Source organism: Mus pahari, chromosome 3 (assembly GCF_900095145.1).
Source record: "Mus pahari chromosome 3, PAHARI_EIJ_v1.1, whole genome shotgun sequence".
In the NCBI taxonomy this organism is placed as follows: Eukaryota; Metazoa; Chordata; class Mammalia; order Rodentia; family Muridae; genus Mus; species Mus pahari.
The window spans coordinates 110,131,618-110,153,568 of record NC_034592.1 but is presented as its reverse complement, the minus strand read 5'-3'; the positions used below and the strand labels follow the sequence as shown (position 1 = coordinate 110,153,568).

The following is a 21,951-nucleotide window of genomic DNA, read 5'->3' as shown; positions in this document are numbered from 1 at the left end:
CCTTATTACATTACATTATTATTCCATTACCTTTGTGATTAACCTTCAATTGGTGTTAGAAAGGGATTTTTTTTCTTTTCGAGACAGGGTTTCTCTGTATAGCCCTGGCTGTCCTGGAACTCATTTTGTAGACCAGGCTGGCCTCGAACTCGGAAATCTGAATGCCTCTGCCTCTGCCTCCTGAGTGCTGGGATTAAAGGCGTGCGCCACCATGCCTGGCTCATCAGAAAGGGATTTTTAAAAATAACTGTACTTGGTAAAGGCTTGCTGATGTTTTCCTGTGTGTGTTTATACAGGGAAAACATGAAGTCAGTGGAAGACGCAGAAGATAGAGAGACAAGAAAAAAGAAGGAAGATTACTTAACATTCAGTCCTCTCACGGTTGTCATGTTTGTGGTCATCTGCTGTGTAATGATTGTCTTACTGTATTTCTTCTACAGGTGGCTTGGTAAGAAATGGGATTTTATGTGTGCTGCTTTGAATGTATATCTGTGTATATCTTCTCAAGAGGCTGAGGCCGAAGCCGGGGGTGGAGGCGCGCACCTTTAATCCCAGCACTCGGGAGGCGAAGGCAGGCGGATTTCTGAGTTCGAGGCCAGCCTGGTCTATAATGTGAGTTCCAGGACAGCTAAAGCTATACAGAGAAAGCTTGTCTCGAAAAACAACAACAACAACAACAACAACAACAACAACAACAAAAGAAAAGAAAAAAAAGAGGCTGAGGCCAGCCTGGGATACGTAGTAATCTCTAGTTCAGCCTAGGCCACAGAACTGTGTAGTAAGACCTTATCTCAAAAACTAAACTTTTGGGACTGGAGAGATGAGCATGTACTGCTCTGTGAAGGATCCCAGTTTGGTTCCTAGCACCATGCCAGGTAGCTCACAAGCACCTGTAATTCCAGCTCCATTAAGATCTAATGCCTCTGGCTTCCTTAGGCACTTATATACATGTACATACCCACATATATACATATATGTACATACTTAAAATACTAATAATTTTTAAAAGATACTTATTCTACCCTAAAGCATATTTTAATTTTTAGTGAGAATTACAAATTAATTTCTTTTCCAAGACAGGGTTTCTTATGGATGCCCTGGCTATCCTGAAACTTGCTTTGTAGACCAGGCTGGCCTTGAACTCAGATGTTGACCTACCTCTGCCTCCCAAGTGCTGGAACTAAAAGTGTACATCACTGTGCCCAGGTTACAAGGGAAATTTTTGATGTGGGAAGAAAATCATTCAACCTCATAATTATTCCAGAACATAGAATTAAAGTATGATTGGCCAATGTTTTGTGTGATATTGCAAGATTTTGTTTACCTAAATGAGTTTTCATGACTAAGATGGCTGCTATTTCATAGTGTATTATAACTTGACAGAATTGTACTAAATTGTTAAGGCTTTCTTTATCTTTTTGTTTGTTTGGAAACAGGCTTTCTCTGTGTAGCCTTGGCTGTCTTGGAAGTTTCCTTGCCATTTTGTGATTAAGATATACTTAAAGATTTAAGATATACTTAAAGTAACTGACGTGGACTTGAGAATGCTTTCTGGTAAACTCCTTACATTTAAAACAAAACTAGCTGGAACTAAGTGACGATAAAGTTATTCCTTATGTGGAATCCTTTCCAAAGTGACAGCACAGTGTTGGATGGGGCACTAAAGCTGCAGCATGGCCCCAGGAAGTATAATCTCTGCCAGGCTGGGACAACCTGGGTTAGGCAGCTTGGCATAGGATAGACTAAAATCCAGTTGACAGGCCATGGGGTGTCTGCCCACTGCTCCCCTTAACACACATAACCAGTGATCACAGGGACTCATGCAGTGTCCATGACTACATACATTAGCTTATCCAGTCCTTACAACAACCCAGTATGCGTGTCATGAACTTGACCTGTTAGATACGAGCATCCAAACCACCCCAAATTTGCTGTGTTTAGATCAGCCTGTTTTTCACCCCCCATCCCTTAGTACACATCTGAACCAAATAGGCCTTGAAAATGGAGGAACAGCTTGTCTGTCTGTCTCTCTCTCTCTTTCTTCCTTTCTTTTTTTCTTTTTTCTTTTTTCTTTTTTTTTTCTTTTCTTTTTTTTTTTTTGAGACAGGGTTTCTCTGTATTAAAGGATTAAAGGCGTGTGCCACCACTGCCTGGCTACAGTTTGTATTTCTATCATAGTATTTTCTAGAATGTCCATAAAAGGAATATTATAAGGTATTATAACCCCTCCCTCTTTATAACAACACAGTAGTAAAATGTCTTTAAACAATTTTCAAATAAATCTGGATAGTATATAATGCCCGTCAAATTTTACTACCTTGGTATCTCATTGAAACAAGGAAGTTTCTTTGAATGGATTTGAATGTTTTTCGTTTGTGCTCTTTTTTTTTTTCTCCTTGAGCCAACATTATTCTGTGTAGCTTTGGCTAGAGTGGTACTTTCTGTACAACCAAAGTCAGTCTCGAGCTGGTGGCTATTGTGCCTGGTTGGATTTGGTTTGAACATAGGTCTAATTGTTATAGATAAATTCTCCATAGGAAAGCATGGGTAAGATGCTTGGTTGATACCCAGGGCAGATATTTATCTTCATCCCTAAATTACATTTCTAAAAAAATCTTATTAATAGTTTATTAATCCAAAGCCAGGTCCAGTGACACATGCTTTTAATCACAGCACTGGGGAGGCAGAGACAGACAGATCTCTACAATTTCAAGCCTGATCTACACAGCAAGCTGTAGACCAGCCAAGGCTACCAAAAAATTGTTTCTTAATCACTCAGAGAAATTAAGTCAGTTGGTAGAGTACTTGCCTAATATACACAAAGTCCTGGTTCAATCCCAGGGGTCAAAGTGACCTTATGTGGTGCTGCACACCTGTAATGCCAGAACTCCGGAGGTTGAGAGAAGGATCAGAAGTTGAAGGTTTTCAAGGTTATTCTTGGCTGTACAGCAAGTTTTAAGTACACGAGGCACAAAAAGAGGAATGGGAGGAGTAGCTCAGTTGGTGAAGTGCTTACTGTGCAAGGGAGACTAGAGTTCAGTCCTAGGACCCTTGCAAAATGCCCCACCCCATCCCTGCCTCCAGTCTTTTCATTCTAGCACTGGGTAGAAGCAGGTTGATCCCTAGAGCTTGCCAGTCAGGGTGGTCTGGCTTGGCAAACTTGCAGGCCAGTGACTCATTCAGTTTCAAACAATTAAAAGAAAAACACGACATCTGAGGAATGATGCCATGTTTGTCTTCTGGTCTCTACATCTGCCTGCATGTGTATACCTACATATACACAGACATGCACATCTGACAGAGGTTCATCAGCCCTTCTGTTCTTGCAGTTAAATTAAGTATTTATAAATATTTGTAATAAACTGTCACTTTGAATGTAGAACCATCTTCAGCCACATAAAGCAACCCTGTTAGTGTTTCATGGAAATAAAACCACAAGTACCACATTCTGTTTTAAAACTCTTGGTATATTTGCACCTTAGCAACTACATCAGATAACAATATAGTTACTATATTGAAAATATGATCTAATCAAGAGAGATAAGGAATTAACATCTGTCTTGTTCTTTTCTAGTTTATGTTATGATAGCAATTTTCTGCATAGCATCATCAATGAGCCTGTACAACTGTCTTTCTGCATTGATTCATAGGATGCCATGTGGACAGTGCACGTAAGTATCTGTTAGAATATGATGTAATTAGTATTTCAGCTTAGTACAGGAAAAGTGAGGTGTTGCTTTAAGACTGTATATTCAAGATACATTGTATTGCTGGGCGTGGTGCACGCCTTTAATCCCAGCACTCGGGAGGCAGAGGCAGGCGGATTTCTGAGTTTGAGGCCAGCCTGGTCTACAAAGTGAGAGAAACCCTGTCTTGAAAAAAACAAACAAAAAAAAGATACATTGTATTTATGCCTGTCTGAGTTTAAAGTCAATAATGTGTTTGGGATTTTTTTTTGTTCGTTTTGTTTTATGAGACAGGGTTTCTCGGGAGCCTAGTTGTTCTGGAACTGTCTCTGTAGACCAGGCTGGCCTCAAATTCACAGAGATCTGTCTGCCTGCCTCTGCCTCCTAAGTGCAGGGACAAGGTGTGCACTACCTCAGTGCTAGGACTTAAATGCGTGTGCCACCATCCCCAGATGTGTTTGGGATCTTTACATTGAATTCCTGAGACATGTCAAGTGTCCAGTAGCCATCTGTGGCTGGTGGCCATCAGTCCTGGAAAGCACCGGCAGCACTTCTGTTACCAGAGGGTTTTGTTGAAGCGGTTATTATGCCTCATTGGTTTTATGTAAAAATCATGACAAGATTTATATTGCAACCACTTCTTGTTAATGTTTGGCACTTTTTTGTATCAAGTGAACATTATTTTTTTATCTACAGCACAAATTTACTTTTTTTTTTCAGAATTTTGTGTTGTGGCAAAAACATTAAAGTGAGCCTGATTTTCCTCTCTGGACTGTGCATCTCAGTTGCTGTGGTGTGGGCTGTGTTTCGAAATGAGGATAGGTATGACAACTCTAACCTACTCTAAATTTAAGGATGCATAGTGTTATATCTTTTCCTGAATCATATTCATTATGATTATTGTGGATTTTTTTGTTTTTATTCAAGAACCTATTTTAAAACAAGGTAATTTGTTTTTTCATGAATAAGTTATTTAACAAGATCTCTGTATGAACCCCATTGCTAACTTATAACTCTAGCCTTAAATTTGCAATGACTCTGTCTCCTGTATGCGGAAGTTATAGGCATAGGCCATCAAACCCAGCAAATGAACAGATCTTAGGCAAAGGGTTTGAGCTCATGCAGGGAAGGTAATCGGGTTCTGCCTTAGACACCTAGACTTAAAATATGCTCAGTTATGGTGTGTGGCAGTGTAGTGTCTTATAACCTCAGCAGATGGTGTCCACACTGATTTCCAGAATGGGTTTTTAAATGAAAAAAAGCTGTCATGGTTTCTTTCTTTCTTTCTTTCTTTCTTTCTTTCTTTCTTTCTTTCTTTCTTTCTTTCTTTCTTTCTTTTTTTTGTTTTTTGTTTTTTGAGAGAGGGTTGCTCTGTATAGCCCTGGCTGTCCTGGAACTCACTNCTCACTTTGTAGACCAGGCTGGCCTCGAACTCAGAAATCTGCCTGCCTCTGCCTCCCAAGTGCTGGGATTAAAGGCATGCGCCACCACGCCCGGCTGTTTTCATTTCTGTTACTGCAATCTGATCCCCTGCCAAAAGGCAATAGTGAGGTGAAAGGGTTCATTGTAGCTCACAGTTCTGTGTGCTAGTCTGTTATTGATGAAAAGGCGAGGCAGCAGGAACTTGAAGCAACTAGGCACATCACATCCACAGCCGAGAGCAGAGAAGTGTGTGCACAGGTGCTTTCTTGTCTCAGCCTCATCTCTGCATCTATCCAGTTCAGAAACCAACCAGGGATCAGCGCTGCCCCACATCCAGGGTATGTCCACCTTGGTTAACCAAGTTACAAAAATGCCTCACAGATATACCCAGAAGTCAATACAACCCAGCCAGTTCCTCTTTGAGATTCTTTTCCTAGATGATTCTGATGGTGTCACATTGACAAAACTAACCACCATAAAAGCAAAATGTAAAAGAATATATGGAATATTTGAGGCCAACCTGATCTACAGAGTGAGTTCCAGGACAGGGTTACACAGAGAAACCCTGTCTCAAAATACCAAAAAAATAATTTCAAGCGTTTAGTGTGTGTGTGTGTGTGTGTGTGTGTGTGTGAGATGTGTGTACATGCCACAGCATAACTGGATGGTACTCTACAGTTCTGGACACTTGAGTCAGTTCTCCATCCACCCAGAGGGCCTAAGGAATCCAGCTCAAGGTACCAGCTTGATCACAGGTGTCTTTCCTGCTGAGCCGTCATGCCAACCCAGGTCTAACCACAGCAGGAAGGGAAACCTGGAAAAATATGTAACATATTTAATGACTTCTTAATAAAGTCGTTGACTAGAAATCTTATTATAATTACCAAAGTTACTGAGTTTATCATTGGTTGCTAGTTCTGCATGTTAATTTCTAATAAGTAAATTGTGTAGTTTTTGCTTTGTGTTCAACCTGACTAGATACGAACACAAGGATTTTATTGGCAGCTGTCTGTGTAGAAGGAGGCATGTAAAACTGCAAAGATTAAGGTGAATGTGTGCTTGTATCTGACATTCCGCTGAGGGAGCCTAGGCATCATTATTCTGCCAGGACAGTAGCTGGCCGAGCAGAGAGGATATGAGGAGATAGCTCATAGCCATAACCACAATGGCATAACCATAATGACCTATTTATTTAACTTTCTTCTGAAGATAATGGAATGAAATAATAGGTTGATCTCTCTCTCTCTCTCTTTTTTTTTTTAGGTGGGCTTGGATTTTACAGGATATCTTAGGAATTGCTTTCTGTCTCAACTTAATTAAAACAATGAAGTTACCCAATTTCATGGTAAAATATGTTATTTTATAGAGCTGTAATAATTTTAAAACAATACGATTGAGGTGTAATTTGCATATAGTAAGACAAACTCATTTTAATTACACTCTTGAAATGTCGCAGATATACATATGGCTTTTGTAACTTCCATCCACTTGAGCTGCAGAACACTCCCCAGGCTGCAGAAAGCTTATTCTGCCTGTTTGCACTCACTTCTAACCCAGGCCAGGCCAGCTGCGCATTTCTGTCAGTCATGCTCATTCCTTAAAGCCTTGTGAGATGAAATATCGGGGATCAGAGATGTTCCTAAGCAAATGGGATGCAGGAAGTAAAGATTTTTTAAATGGCATGTGCAATAAAATTCTACATAGTGATAACCATGAAATACCTTTTAAAATAACATTCAAATGTATATTTCCATGCTTACTTTATTTGCAAAGTAAGTTATTGCGCTAGTTTAGATGTGGGGAATTTGATCTTTTAAATTCCTTTTTTCTCTGACAGTCATGTGTGATACTGCTAGGCCTTCTCCTCATCTACGATGTGTTCTTTGTCTTCATAACACCCTTCATCACAAAGGTATGACCATCTTAAAATCATGATGATGCCTTCAAGATGATGAAACTTTTTTTCTTAAATCTGTTTGTTTGCTTTGAGACAGGGTCTACTCAGCATAGCTCTGGCAGGTAGAGAACTCTTTATGTATAGCAGGCTGGCCTTGAACTCACAGAGATCTGCCTACCTCTAGATTAAAGTCACATGTCACCACTCCCCGCACATGCAGCTCCTTACATGTTTTCTTAAGTATTTATTTTTCTTTCATGTGTATAAGTGAATACCTGCATGTGTATATGTGCACCTCATGCATGCCTGGTGTATGTGCACCTCATGCATACCTGGTTCTCACAGAGGCCCACAGAGGGCATTCTTTCCCCTGGCACTGTTGTTCCAGACCTGCAGATGCCACCCATTGTGGGTATTGGAATCCAGGCCCCCTGCCAGAGCAGTGGGTGCTCTTGATGCTGAGCCATCTTGCCAGCCTCAAGAAGGGACCCTACTCTCTCCAGAGACTGTTGATTCTGCAGATTTGTATTTCAGAGTGAACTTTAATTTCCTTCAGGAAATTACCTTTGAAATCGGTCTTTATTTAGAGGGTATATTAATACGCAAGCTTTCAGTTGCTTATTAGAGGACACAAAGAACTTCTGATTAGTATAAAGGGAGAATGTCTGTAATTTTTCTTTCCTTTTACAAGTAGGACTTTCTTACAGTCAGTGTCTACTGTGGACAGTTTAGAGAGGGAGGGAAAGAGGGAGGGGGTGTGTCATTGATACCTTCATTTCTGAGAACTAATATGAGAATAGCAAACATCAGCATGCCAGCTCTGCAGGCCTGGCAGCCCCTCCTGGGCTTTAGGTCCCAGTCTACTTTGAGAAGCAATGCCAGCTTTTGACGTCATTAGGATTCCTTTGGCTGAAGAACTCAACTTGATCTTTGTTTTTTGTTTTTTATTTTTGTTGTTTGTTTTTTTTTTTTTTAAAAAAACAAGCTATTTTTATTATTATTGGTTTTTTTGAAATGAGTTTTCTCTGTCCAGTCCTGGCTGTCCTGTAACTCACTCTGTAGATCAAGCTGGCCTTGAACTCATAGAGATCCACCTGTCTCTGCCCCCTGAGTGCTGGGATTAAAGGGGTGTGCCACCACTGCCAGGCCCAACTTGATCTTTCTATACCAACAAGGTCTCCTGTATCCAGGCTGCTCCTTGAAACCAGGGTGAGGCTGACCTCAGTAAAGACTCGGTCCAGGACTTCTCATTCTCACTTTAATTTCTGTCCATTCTGTCTGTCCTATGGTTCTGTGGCTGGAAGCTCCTAAGTCATGCATTCCCCCATTTTACCATTCCTCTAACAAAGTGAGGAAAGGTGCCGAGTGAGCGAGTGAGTGAGTGAGCGAGTGAGCGAGTGAGCGAGTGAGCAAGTGAGAGAGTGAGCAGGCCAGCCCAGTTGCCATTCATTATTTGTTCAGTTTCCAGTCTTGGTCTTTTTCATATCAGTAACATATTATTCATTATTGTTTAGTGCTCCCATTTTCTCTACCATTTTATTTTGTACCTTGCCTTATAACTTTACATTGGCCCTTTATTCTTTGTGTCTCTTAGCTATTTCATAGTTGATGATGACTATTTTTCTTCCCATTAGCCTTTGTTATCGTTAGTGCTGTACTCAGGGTAGAACCCAGGACCTTTGTATTTTAGCCAAGCACTCTACCACAAAACAACATCCTTAGCCCCCTCCACTGTGCTTTTATCCTTTCTTTAAACAAAATATCATCTATTAAAATACTGTAAAAACAGACAGTTGCTGCCAGCCATAAAGACAAACATATAAGCTGTGAAGGAGCTAAAATTGCAACTAGGAAATAAAGATTTGAAACTATCCCGAAGTATTCACACTCAGACTGTTTCACAAGCACTTGCCCATGTCTTAAGGTGAGCTCGTTTGCTCAGTGCCATCACGGAGCAGCAGTAGTACAAAAAGAAAATGTGAAAAACTTTAAGCCAACAAATGTGAGCTGTGACTGAAACTGGGTGTTTTAAAAAAGCATGTTCTCAAGCCAGCCAAGACAGAACATGCCTATAATTGTAGTATTCAGGGGCAGAGGCAGGAGGTTTGTCACAGTTTTCTGCCAACCTAGTTTACAAATCGAGTTCTAGGCAGCCAGCAAGGGGAACATAGTGAGATCCTGAGGCAAAACAAAGCTGTCCAAGCTAGTATTAATTTATTTGGTGCAAAACAAAACAGTCCTGTAGAATATTCTACAGGCAGTTAATAAAAGGAAAACACTGTTGATCTTAAACTTGCCTTTAATCCCAGCACTTGGGAGGCAGAGGCAGGCGGATTTCTGAGTTCGAGGCCAGCTACAGAGTCTACAAAGTGAGTTCCAGGACAGCTGGGGCTATACAGAGAAACCCTGTCTCGAAAAATTAAAAAAAAAAAAAAAAAAAAAAAAAGAAAAAAAAAAGTGGAGTGGTGTGCTATCTGGATTTTGTTTCAGATTCAATATCTGCTGTTTGTAGAGTCTGAGGAAGAAGCAGTTGATAGCCCATGTTCAGTTGGCAGTAGACTGTGTGCCGTGGGCTGTCAGTCATCCTTGCATTGTGACAGGTTATTCTTTAGATGACTGAATGACATCTCTTCCTCCCTTTAGAATGGTGAGAGCATCATGGTGGAACTTGCTGCTGGGCCTTTCGAGAATGCTGAAAAGGTGGGGATGGTGTGAACGGCAGCGCTCCCCCGGTTCCTGCCTGCCTGTCTGTTTCCTACTGTAACTCATTGGTCACGGGTGCATGCTAAGGTGTTATCAAACTTCTTTCTCACAAATATAGCCATTTTCTTAGTTATTCTAAATTATTAAATACCTATTGACTTGGGTTTCATCCTAGAATGATGGAAACTTTGTGGAAGCCACTGCTCTGCACACAGCTCCCCATGAGAAAGTAAGGATTGTATTTTCAGATAAGTTCATTGGACTTTAAATCATACCCTCTCTGAGGAGGCTCTTCCTTGGGTGGGAGAAAAATATAGACTGACCAAAACAAAACAACACAACAAAACTTGTCAAGGTCTGAGTCCTATTCTTGGTAAACAGAAAATAAAAATTTAAAGGTTAGCTGTGGGGGAAGTATATTCATATCGTTCATCCTCCATGTGTTGGATATAATTTCCTAAAACTACGTGTCTTATTCCTTCAAATTTTTTGTACAATCAGAGTCCATGTATGTATTATGTATGTGTATGTTTGTTTATGTCATCTTAAGTTCAATTTTTTCAAATAGTCAGTTTAAAAAACATCAAAATGATTACTACAGTGTTTCTCTTCCTAAAAGAAAGACTGGGAAGAGATTTACTGGTTCATTTTCTCTCTCTCTCCCTCCCTCCCCTTTCCTTCTCCCTCCTGCCCTCCCCTTCGTCTCTATTTTTCTTTCCTACAGTTGCCAGTAGTTATCAGGGTGCCAAAGCTGATGGGTTACTCAGTCACGAGTGTGTGCTCCGTGCCTGTTTCAGTATTGGGTTTCGGAGATATCATTGTACCAGGTGAGTGAATATAATAATTTTAGCAAAACTATACTTATGGTTTTAAGGATGATATTCACAATATCTGATAAAAGTTACAAGGCACTATATTTTGGCTGTCATTAGAACTAGGATCAATGACAAAGATTTTAAAAAAGTGCATTGTGAAGGGTAAAAGAGAAATCAGTCCTTGGGACAGCCAATGTAAAATGTCTGCCGCTTAAAGATGTCTTGGAACAACAAGGATCCATTTATCCTCATCTAGAAGAACATGTTTGTTTTATTTTAGGGAGTGCTTTAGGGATGTCATCAAGATAGGTTTGAAGAAGAAAAAGAAAAGAGCCAGGCGGTGGTGGCGCACGCCTTTAATCTCAGCACTTGGGATTAAAACCCTGACTCGAAACCCTGACTTGAAAAACCTAAAAAAAAGAAAAAGAAAAAGAAAAAGAACCTCAGCTTACATGGCTTTATAATAAAAGACAATCCAGTGGGAAGCCAGTCATAGTAGTCTTGTAGGTTGGGGGCAGACAGGCACCTGTTGGAAGCCTAGAAGTTTGAGAAGCACAGTCAGGGAGACCAGCCTAGGCTAGGACACTGGATGTAAGACCCAGGCTAGATATGGGGGAATTGTGGAAGGGAGGATCAAAGAGACTTACCTTGGCTAAACATTGGAGATACACATCTAAAAATACTTATTTAATACATACAACATGAGATTTCTTCTTTAGTGATGTTCAACAAATTTTTTCAAAAAATAGATATTGAGAAGTTTTTTTTTTTTGCTTGTATATTTGCATATATCAGTGAGAGCTTGTATTTCATTTTAAAATTCTTAGTATTGGGGCTGGAGAGATGGCTCAGCAGACTTGCTCTTGCAGAGGTCCCAGGTTCAATTCCTGGCACTCTCTTCAAGTTCAATTCTAGAGGATCTGATGCCTCTTTTGACAGGCACCAGGCACACCATGGTGCACATACATACGTGGACATACATACAGGCACAATCGATGTTCAAACTTGTGAAATAAATAAATAAATGTTTTTAAAAATACAATTTTTTTTTTTTTTCGAGACAGGGTTTCTCTGTATAGCCCTGGCTGTCCTGGAACTCACTTTGTAGACCAGGCTGTCCTCGAACTCAGAAATCCGCCTGCCTCTGCCTCCTGAGTGCTGGGATTAAAGGCATGCACCACCACGCCCGGGAAAAATACAATTCTTTGTATTAAAACTTCAGTCATTATTCTAAACATCATTTAAAGTCACTATTCTTGATGTATTTTTAAATTCTCATGTATTTGCTTGTTTATATAAATTGAAAAAATGAGTATTTTTTATATAAGACATAGTTTTGAAGTATGTATAGAGTATGGAATAACAAGATGATTGACAGAGACTACCTCACCTTTTTTTGTCAAGAACACTTGAAATCCACTCAGCAGGTTTCCAGACTAATGTATTGCTTATAACTACCATTCATGTGCTATTTGATGAATCTCTGGAACTTATTTCTATCTGAGTGAACTTTGTGTCCTTTGATCAGTATTTCCTTCCCTAAATATTCCCCAGCCCCACTGTTTCACTCTGCTTCTGTGAGTTAAGTCTTTGAAGTTTTATTTACAAGTGAGATAATAAATGTTTGCTTTCTATGGCTGGCTGCTTCTTGCTTAACAGAGTGTACTCCAGATTGATCATAATGCTGTTCCCACAAATGACAGGATTTTCATCTTGTCTGCTCTTCTCTCTCCCCACTACTTTGTCACTCCTTCATGTCCCCCAACCTCCCTCCCTCCCTCCCTTGTGTCCCCCCGTGTGTCCCCCCCCGTGTGTGTGTGTGTGTGTGTGTGTGTGCGCGCATGTGTTGGTGTGCATGGAGACTGATGTCCCTCTCTGTCTACCTTATTTATTCTTTGTTTCTTTCTTTTCTTCTCTTCTCTTCTTTCTCTCCTTTCTTTTCTTTCTTTTTTTTTGTTTTGTTTTGTTTTTATGAGACAGGGTTTCTCTGTATAGCCCTGGCTGTCCTGGAACTCACTCTGTAGACCAGGCTGGCCTCGAACTCAGAAATCTGCCTGCCTCTGCCTCCCGAGTGCTGGGATTAAAGGCGTGCGCCACCAAGCCCGGCTTTTTTTTTTTTTTTTTTTTTTTTTTTTTGAGACAGGGTCTTTCTACATAGCCCTAGGTGTTGGGGGAACTTGCTATGTAGGGCCAGGCTGGCTTTGAACTCACAGAGATTCTTTTGCCTCAAACTCCTGAGTGCTGAGATTAGAGTTGTGTACCACACCATATCTGGCTCTATAAAATATTATTCATTTATTTTATTTCTTTATTGTGTTTATGGATGTTTTGCCTATCTGTATCTCTGTATATCAAGTGCATTGCTGTGCCTATGGAAGTCAGGAGAGAACACCAGATCCTTGGAATTGGAGTTACAGATGGTTGTGAGCCACCAAGTGGGTGCTGGTAAACCGGGTCCCCTAGAAAAGTAGCCAGTGCTCTTAACTACTGAGCCATCTGCCCAGTGTCCAGCTCAACATTATTTTCTGAGATAGGATCCTCACTGAATATGGAGCTTGCTGATTCAAGTAGGTTGGGCAGCTGTTAAAATCCACCTATCTCCCCCCCCTTAGCACTGAGATCATAAACAGATAACTCAGGACAATACCTGCAGCAAGCGTCATCCCTGTAGCCCAGTTTCCTTTTGAAAAGAGGAATATTACTTGGTTTTACATGCATACTACATTTTGTTTATCCATTCATTCATTTAGTAAGTACTGAGATCGGTTTTATATATTGGCTGTTCTGAATATCAAACATGTTTCTTTACCATATTAATTTAATTTCCTTTGGATATCTGCCCAGTCCTGGAATTACTGATCACATCTTAGGTTTGTTTGTTTGTTCGTTTGTTTGTTTGTTTGTTTAAGGCTTCCTTGATATGTAGCCCAGGCTGTCTCAGTCTCCAGAATCCTTGAATTATACAGCTAATGTCACTGGGCCTGGTTTGTCTTTAATTTTTTTGTTTGTTCTCAATCACTTAGGCAGACCCAAGCAATGCTGATGAGTCCTGGGCCTATTTCTCGTTGGGTTTTTCTTGTTGGGTTTTTCTCGTTGTTTATCTTACTGTTGGCTTGTTTGGGATCCTCACATGTGTTAGGTACCAGCCTTTATTAGATGTGTTTTGCAGATACTCTCATTGTATAGGCTATCTCTTGTACTGATTGCTTCCTTTGCTGTGTGAAAGAGTTTGTGTAATTCCATTTGTCTATTCAATATATATATATATATATATATATATATATATATATATATATATATATATGAAACATAAAAATGTTTTCTCTTTACCATGGCATATTGAGCAGCTAATAAAGTTCATGTTCTTCAGCTACTGTTGCTTGGCCTGTGGGAAATGTTTAAAGTATCAAATTTTTAAAAATTGACATATGAAAGTTCATTTTTAATTTAAGATACTTAAATGCTCTCATAATGGAAAAAAAAAAAACCTGGGAAATTCAACAACCTGTATTGTTGCCCATTCTAACAGTTGAATCTGTAATGTTGTTACCATTTTAAGAAAATAATGTGGGTTTTCTTTTAGGCCTGTTGATTGCATATTGTAGAAGATTCGATGTTCAGACTGGTTCCTCTATATACTATATTTCATCCACAATTGGTAAAGTTTGTTTCTTTTTATTATCTTGTGCTATATTGTCTGGAGAAAAAGCCAAAGGGCTAAAAGTAGTAGCCTGTTTCCTTTGTGGAACTTCCACATGAAGTGCTGTAGATGATCTTGTGCTTAGCCCTAGGCATAATGCTATAAGAAGTATTTAAATGTGACATTATGTCAGGCTGGCTCGTAGTTTGGTTAGTGGGGTGCTTGCCCCAGCATACATAGCATCTAAGGCTTGATGCCCAGATCCACATACATTAGTGTGATGACGTGGACCTGTGATACCAACATGTGGGAGACAGGGGCAGGAGGACTAGTAGTTAAAGACTCCTCAGCTGGGGATAGAGAGATGGCTCAGTGATTAAGAGCACTGACAGCTCTTCCAGATGTCCTGAGTTCAATTCCCAGCGACCACATGGTGGCTCACAACCATCTGTAATGGCATCCTTTGTCCTCTTAAGGTTTGTCTTAAGGCAGATACAGTGAACCCATTTAAGGAAAAAAAAAAAAAAAAAAAAAAGACTCCTCAGCTACAGAAGTCTGAGACCGTCCTTGAGTACATGAGACCCTGACTAAATATAAATACATAAATACAGATAGAAAATAAATAGTAAATGTCAAAGGTTCACACAAATGTTTCCCAAAATAGAGTTACTGACAGTGCAAGCATTGGTCTAAAGAGCTCAGTTTTGGTGAGGAGGTAAGTAGCATTGGAGATAAACTAAACAGCAAATTAGTAAAAGTTACGAGTACTTTTTTATGTAAACCAACGCTCATTCAAATAACCTGTAAGGGATAGTCAAATTATTTTGGTTTGTTTGCTTTTCAAGTCAGGTTTCTTTGTATAGTTTTGGCTGTATACCAGGCTGTGCTCAAACTCATGGAGATCCACATGTCTCTGACTCTCAAGTACTCCGATTAAAGGCGTGTGCCACCACACCCGACCTAAAACCATCTTTGAGGTCTTTTGTTTGTTTGGTTTTTATTTTTTAGAGACAGGGTTTCTCTGTGTAGTTCCAGCATCCTGGAACTCAGATTAGACAAGGCTGGCCTCAATCCCAGAGATCTGCCTGCCTCTGCCTCTGAGAGCTGGGATTAGAGACATTTGTTACTACCATCCAACCATTTTCTGGTTTTAAATAGTGAAATGTTAGGCTGGTGAGTTGGCACAGCAGTTAAGAGGGTATATTTCTCTTGTAGAGAATCCAGGTTCAATTCCCAGTTTCTATATGGTGGCTTAAAACTGTCTGTAACTTCAGTCCCAGGGAATTTAACAACCTTTTCTGATCTCTTAGGGCCCCAGGCACGCACTTGGTGCACATACCTACATGTAGGCAAAACACTCATACACATAAAATAATAAAAGAAATCTAAGCTTGGTACACACCTTTAAGCCCAGCACTCAGAAGCAGAGCAAAGTAGGTCTGCCAGTTTGAGGCCTTCAGGTCTACAGAGGCCCAGGATAGCCAGGCTACACGGAGAAGCACTGTCTTAGATACCCATCCTACCCCACTGGCCTCGCCCCATGGTACTGCAAGAAAAAGAGATAAAAAGAGAAAATCAGGATTGATGGGTGTGCACTTGTAATTCCAGGACTCTGGACGATCAGAAGTTCAAGGTTATAAACTTCTGTGTATCAAATTTAAGGCCTTGCATTTCATGAAACCCCGACTCAGAAACAAAAAAAAATAAATGGGATAACCATACTTTATATCACAAGATTTTAGAGGCTTTAAATTTAAAGTTGAGGTTCTATTGGATGTGTTGGAGCTCACCTTTAATTCTAGCATTCAGAGGCAAGCAGATCTCTCTGAGTTTGAGGCCAGCCTGGTGTACAAGCTAGCCTGGTCTCCATAACAAATCCTAGGACAGCCTGAGTTACATAGTGAGACCTTGTCTCAAAAAACAAGTTGAGGTTTTTATATATAGTTTTATAATTTTATTAAATGCCCAGAACACAAGCAGTAAATGTTTATTACTTGATTTTTTTAGCATTGTGTATAGATAACCATGAATTTATGTAAATGTATTAATGTTTTATTAATTATCTGGTATAGCAGGCAGTTATTACTTCTGTTTCTGTTATTGAAATGCTAGTAATAGGAAACTTAAAAGAAAAAGCTCCGATACCTCTGACTATTCTGCATAGATGTTTCAGTATCCACAGCTCTGAGTGCTTAGACAAATGGCCGGCACCACAGCCACAGTTCTTCCTGAAGGCTTTCTCGTTAAATCTCTGTGTTGTGCTGTCGGGGAACAATGCCACTAGAGATGTCCCCCTGACAGTGTGAAAGAAAGCTAAGAGAGGGAAGAGGAGGGTGTGTAGAGAGCACGAGAGAAGGGGAGAGAGAGGAGACGAGGAGGGAGGGAAGGGAGGGGAGACAGACTCCATACAGGGAAGAGAAAGAAACTCGAGGTGCTGAGTACAGCATCCTCTAGGGCAGTAATGCCCAGTGCCAACCAGCACAAGTCAGGGACACTCAGTCGACAGGCCGTGCTAGGGTGCTTGTCAGTTCTGCAGTGTAACTTTGGGAAGCTCACTCAGCCTCCCTTATCTTCCACCACCTCAGTTTTATGTAACTAGACTAAATTGCCTGAGATCCTACATTCAAGTAATATTCCAGATCAGTAGGAAACATCCAAATGATATTTGGTATGTAATAGTTAAGGACGTCTGTAGTATGTATTAGGACAAACTTAAGATTTGGCTCATTTTTGTTATGCATCTGTGTGTGCCTCTGTGTGGGTATGCACAGTAAGGTAAGCACAGGTTCTTGAAGAGGTCAGGGGCATCAGACTGCGTTGGAGCTGGAGTCCTAGGCAATCATAAAATCCCAGTGCCCGTTCTGGGGCATCTGACACCTCTAACCCCAGGAGGCTGCGCCCACGGTCACGAATCCACACACACACAAACACATAATTTTAAATCTAAGTCTTACGTAAAGATGTCTTCAGAAATACTTGAAAACTAATATTTTAGTGGGGAAGGAAATCCCATTCCTTGAAACATGTAAAACTGACCTGCGCTTCTGTTTCCTACAGCCTATGCTGTTGGCATGATAATTACCTTTGTTGTCCTGATGGTGATGAAGACAGGACAGCCTGCTCTCCTCTACTTAGTACCTTGTACACTTATTACTGTCTCAGTCGTTGCTTGGAGTCGTAAGGAAATGAGAAAGTTCTGGAAAGGCAGCAGCTATCAGGTATGTGCTTGTGCTTTATAATTCATCCACTGTTAGGTTCCAGCAACTCTATATGTCGGGAACTTAGCATCACCCCAGAATGCACTGAGTTCTTCCTCTTCAGTCCTGCTGAAGCCCACTTGCTGCAGCAGGGGTGCCCATCGTTAGTGCCGAAAGGACTGTGAAGTTCCTGTGGGAGCACATTGGAGAACACAGCAGCATCGCAGCGTTGCAGCGTCGCATTCAAGTTCACATAAGTAGCACGCAAGGTGCTACTAGGAAAATAGGCACTGGGCTTTGAAACTGACAATAGAAGTTTATAGTGAAGCCCGGCAGTGGTTGTACACACCTTTAATCCCAGCGCTTGGGAGGCAGAGGCAAACTCTGAGTTCCAGGCCTGGCTGGACTACAGAGTGAGTTTCAGGATAGCCAAAGCTACATAGAAATCCTGTCTAGAAAAAACAAAAACCAAACCAAAGTAAACCAAAAGTTTATAAGTTTGTAGTAACACACATGTTCGATCCAGTATTTGAATGTACCAAACTAACTTCAATATTAAGGTTGTGCTTTAAAATTCATATAACAAAGAAAATCATAATTTTCAGAATATGTTGTTTTATTTTTAACAGAGGTAAAAACTCTTCTCTCTCTCTGTCTCTGTCTCTCTCTTTCTCTCTCTCTCTCTCTCTCTCTCTCTCTTTCCTACATGTTTTTTGGAATTCCAGAGAAGTTGTTTTGCATTGAAATTGAAGAAAGCCTCGCCTGCTCAGTTCAGGCCGCTACACTGACCCCTCCCTTCCTAGAGGCAGTTTGTCAAGCATTATTTCTGATTTTCTGATTTGCGCTAGTAGAGTGACCTGCCCCCTCCATCTGCCCCCACACATGTCAGTAGTCACCTCAACAGTCATCACCTTGGAGGAAGTGGCTGCAGACGTTCTTGCCAGAGAAGCAGTTCAGATGGCTCACAGCATCTTCTGTAGTGTTTAAGAAGAGACAGCCAACATTATGTCACAGGCTTTTATAACTGGAATTCTTTCTGGTAAATATTATAATTTCCTTTTGAGATTTAAATAAAATAATAATAATAATACCTACTTTGACTGCTTATCAGTGCTATTGCGTGAGCCCACATTAATGTATACAAAAGGTATCTATGGCCACAGGGTCCTTCACAAAACTATGAATATTAAAGTGGCTGATAATTTTTCTATGAAGATGACACCTATGTTGGTTCCCCCTAATGCTGGAGGTCAAATTAAAGCTCCCATATGGTAGGCAAGTTTAGATTTTTATTTTTTTATTTTTTTGTTTTCTGAGATAGGGTTTCTCTGTGTATCTCTGGCTATCTTGGAACTCACTCTGTAGACCAGACTAGCTTTGAACTCAGAGATCCACCTTCCTCTACCTATCAAATTCTGGGATTAAAGGTGTATGCTGCAGCCATGACCACTTGGCTTAGATTTTTCTATTTTCTTTTTTCTTATTTTTTAAGATTTATTTATTTTTTATTTATATGAGTACACTGCAGCTGTCTTCACACAACAGAAGAGTGCATCAGATCCCAATACAGATGGTTGTGAGCCACCATGTGGTTGCTGGGAATTAAACTCAGGACCTCTGGAGGACAGTCAGCACTCTTAACCACTGAGCCATCTCTTCACACACCGTCGCCCTAGATTTTTCTTTTTAATTTAAATAAAAGAGTATCATAGTGTCCCACATCTCCAGTCAAAACTCTTGGGTGGTGGGGGCTAGAAGATGGGAGTTCAAGGCTAACCTCAAACATAGCAAATTAGAGACCCTATTTCAATCAACTAATGAGATGAAAATGTGTCCTAAACTACTAACTTTTGAGTATATTATCTGAAAAATGGCTTTTTATTCTCTTTAATAATTTTATATTTCTTCATTTAATGACTATTGAGCATGAGGTAACTGTGACTTCAGATATTGACTCTATAGGATGAACAAGTTATGAGCAAAACTCCTCCTGCAACTTTGTGACAGTTACTAGGAAATGTAGATAGAGTCATAGCAATAAAGTGTACTGTGTGTATTGATAATGACAAAGTGTCATGGTTTCTAGGGATAGGGCATCTATAGCTGAAGATTCAGGGCAAGTTATTGGGTGATTTGGAGAAGGGCTTCTAAAAAACTGTCAAATCTCATTTAGAAGTGGGCAGTTTGTTCATCATAGAGGAACCATGTCTTCAGCAGTGCCAAGGGAAGAGAGCTGGCATGTTCTGAGAACTGACGGGAGGTTGGGAGCTATAGTGTTGAGGGAATGAAAGCTGGAGGTGAGAGGACGTAGGGTCTTAGAAGCCACATTACATGAGGTGGTGGTTGTGAAGAGAAACTTAGAGGCATAATTAATATGGTCTGATGATGCATTCAGAGTGGGGAGAGGAAGAGGAAGACTCAAGATCTCTGAAGGAGAGCGTACATAGGCGTGGAGAGCCAGCATGAGGCACTTAATATTCCAGAGGGCCTATAGGACCAGAAAGGGATCCAAGGCAGGAGTCAGAGCCAACCCAGAAGCAGTGTGTGAGTGCCAGTGTCGAAATCACTGAGTAAGGACAGAACACCTCAGACAGACCTGAGGAGGGGAGTTCCACAGCTCAGGGCACTGGACTAAAAGTGAGACAAACCACGGCAAGGAAGTCAGATTGCTTACACAGATACCACTCCAGGACAGGCACCAAGCCCTTGTTTAGGGTAGGATTTAAAACTGATATTGAATACAAACACTATCTTAAACAATGTATGCCAGTTATTTTCATAACATTCACTTTTACTGGTAAGGAAGCCCTTCACTGCAGCTCTATGTATTTTTTATAGATTTATTTTTATTACTTTTAATTATGTATATTGGGAGCATGTGTATGGAGTGTAGATGCCTTCAGAAGTCAGAATAGATTGTCAGATATGTCCTCTGTGAGAACAATATATAGCTGATGAGCCATCTTTACAGTTCTTAAATATTTTATTATAAAAATATATGCTATAGAAAATTTTGGGATGTTAAAAATACAAAGAGAGTGCCAGGCAGTGGTGCTGTATGCCTTTAGTCCCAGCACTTGGGAGGCAGAGGCAGGCAGATTTCTGAGTTCGAGGCCAGCCTGGTCTATAGAGTGAGTTCCAGGATAGCCAGGGCTACACTGAGAAACCCTGTCTCAAAAAACAAACAAACAAACAAACCCAAGGAGAATCCTGCCACCCAGCTGTAAGTGGAACACTGCACTTCCTTCTGCAGGGGGATGGCTGCGCTGTGAGATGGTCCCACTAGCTTTTCTATTTTTCTTTTTGAGAATTATTTATTTATTTTTTTATGTGTATGAGTACAGTATAGCTGTCTTCAGACACAACAGAAGGGGGCATCAGATCCCATTATAGATGGTTGTGAGCCACCATGCGGTTGCTGAGAATTGAACTCAGGACCTCTGGAAGAGCAGTCAGTGCTCTTAACCACTGAGCCATCTCTCTAACCCCTGCTTTTTCTATTTTTATGTATTTCATTTATAATTTCTTGTTTTAAAAACTCTCTTACTAGCTGTATGTTAATATCCTATTATACATGCTGCGATTTTTTTTTTTTTTTTTTTGAGATAGGGTTCCTCTGTATAGCCCTGGCTGTCCTAGAACTCACTCTGTAGTCCAGGCTGGCCTCGAACTCAGAAATCTACCTGCCTCTGCCTCCCAAGTGCTGGGATTAAAGGCATGCGCCACCACTCCCGGCCATTCTTTTTTTTTTAAGATTTGTTTTTTTGTTTTATGTATATGGGTACACTGTGGATGTACTGATGGTTGTAAGCCATCATGTGGTTGCTGGGAATGAAGGTTGCTCACTCAGGTCGGCCCCGCACAGTCTGGCCTAAAGATTTATTTATTATTATATCTAAGTACACGGTAGCTGTCTTCAAACACACCAGAAGAGGGCGTCAGATCTCATTATGAATGGTTGTGGGCCACCATGTGTTTGCTGGGATTTGAACTCAGGTGGAAGAACAGTCAGTGCTCTTAACCACTGAGCCATTTCTCCAGCCCCATGCTGCCATTTTTTTATCATTAATTTTTACCCACACATTTATTGTTACAGGATTTTCTGGGAAATGGTAAATATGTTCACTATGACACATCTGGTCTTTCTTCTACTTAGTGAATACGTTAATGTTATTGGCAATCAATGTTCTAAACATCTGTTGACTGTTTTTACTGCAGTCATTTTTTTCTGTGTGTTTTCATTGCAGAGTATCTTGGTTGGTTTGTGTCTAGGTTTTGTTTTTTTTTTTGTTTGTTTTTTTGTTTGTTTGTTTGTTTTTCGAGACAAGGTTTCTCTGTACAGTCCTTTTCTGGCTGTCCTGGAACTCACTTTGTAGACCAGGCTGGCCTCAAATTCAGAAATCCGCCTGCCTCTGCCTCCCGAGTGCTTGGATTAAAGGCGTGCGCCACCACTGCCCAGTCTGTGTCTAGGTTTTGACTCTTTTGAGACAGGGCCTCTGTCTCCTGGTAGTCTGGGCTGTATTGAGCTCAGATGTAGTCCCTGATAACCTTGGGCTTTCAGCATTCTTCCTGCCTTAGCCTCCTGCATGCT

The 21,951-nt window shown here is 40.6% G+C and overlaps 1 protein-coding gene across 4 annotated transcripts in view; it reads left to right on the top strand.

Annotated features, from left to right (window-relative positions):
* The window catches only part of Sppl2a (signal peptide peptidase like 2A), a 41,544-nt gene that overhangs the window by 9,935 nt on the left and 9,658 nt on the right, over nt 1-21,951 (top strand). Inside the window, exons 6-16 of one of the 4 annotated variants that reach the window (XM_029536778.1) lie at nt 297-448; nt 3,575-3,671; nt 4,407-4,508; nt 6,372-6,453; nt 6,946-7,020; nt 9,649-9,705; nt 9,884-9,937; nt 10,433-10,535; nt 14,107-14,181; nt 17,221-17,381; nt 18,086-18,381. In XM_029536778.1, the coding sequence (XP_029392638.1) occupies nt 297-448; nt 3,575-3,671; nt 4,407-4,508; nt 6,372-6,453; nt 6,946-7,020; nt 9,649-9,705; nt 9,884-9,937; nt 10,433-10,535; nt 14,107-14,181; nt 17,221-17,381; nt 18,086-18,148 (1,021 nt within the window). In that variant the 3' untranslated portion in view covers nt 18,149-18,381. Of the gene's footprint in view, nt 1-296; nt 449-3,574; nt 3,672-4,406; nt 4,509-6,371; nt 6,454-6,945; nt 7,021-9,648; nt 9,706-9,883; nt 9,938-10,432; nt 10,536-14,106; nt 14,182-17,220; nt 17,382-18,085; nt 18,382-21,951 lie in introns of those variants that run through there. The other 3 variants (XM_029536779.1, XM_029536780.1, XM_021193913.2) reach the window with 3 other exon arrangements.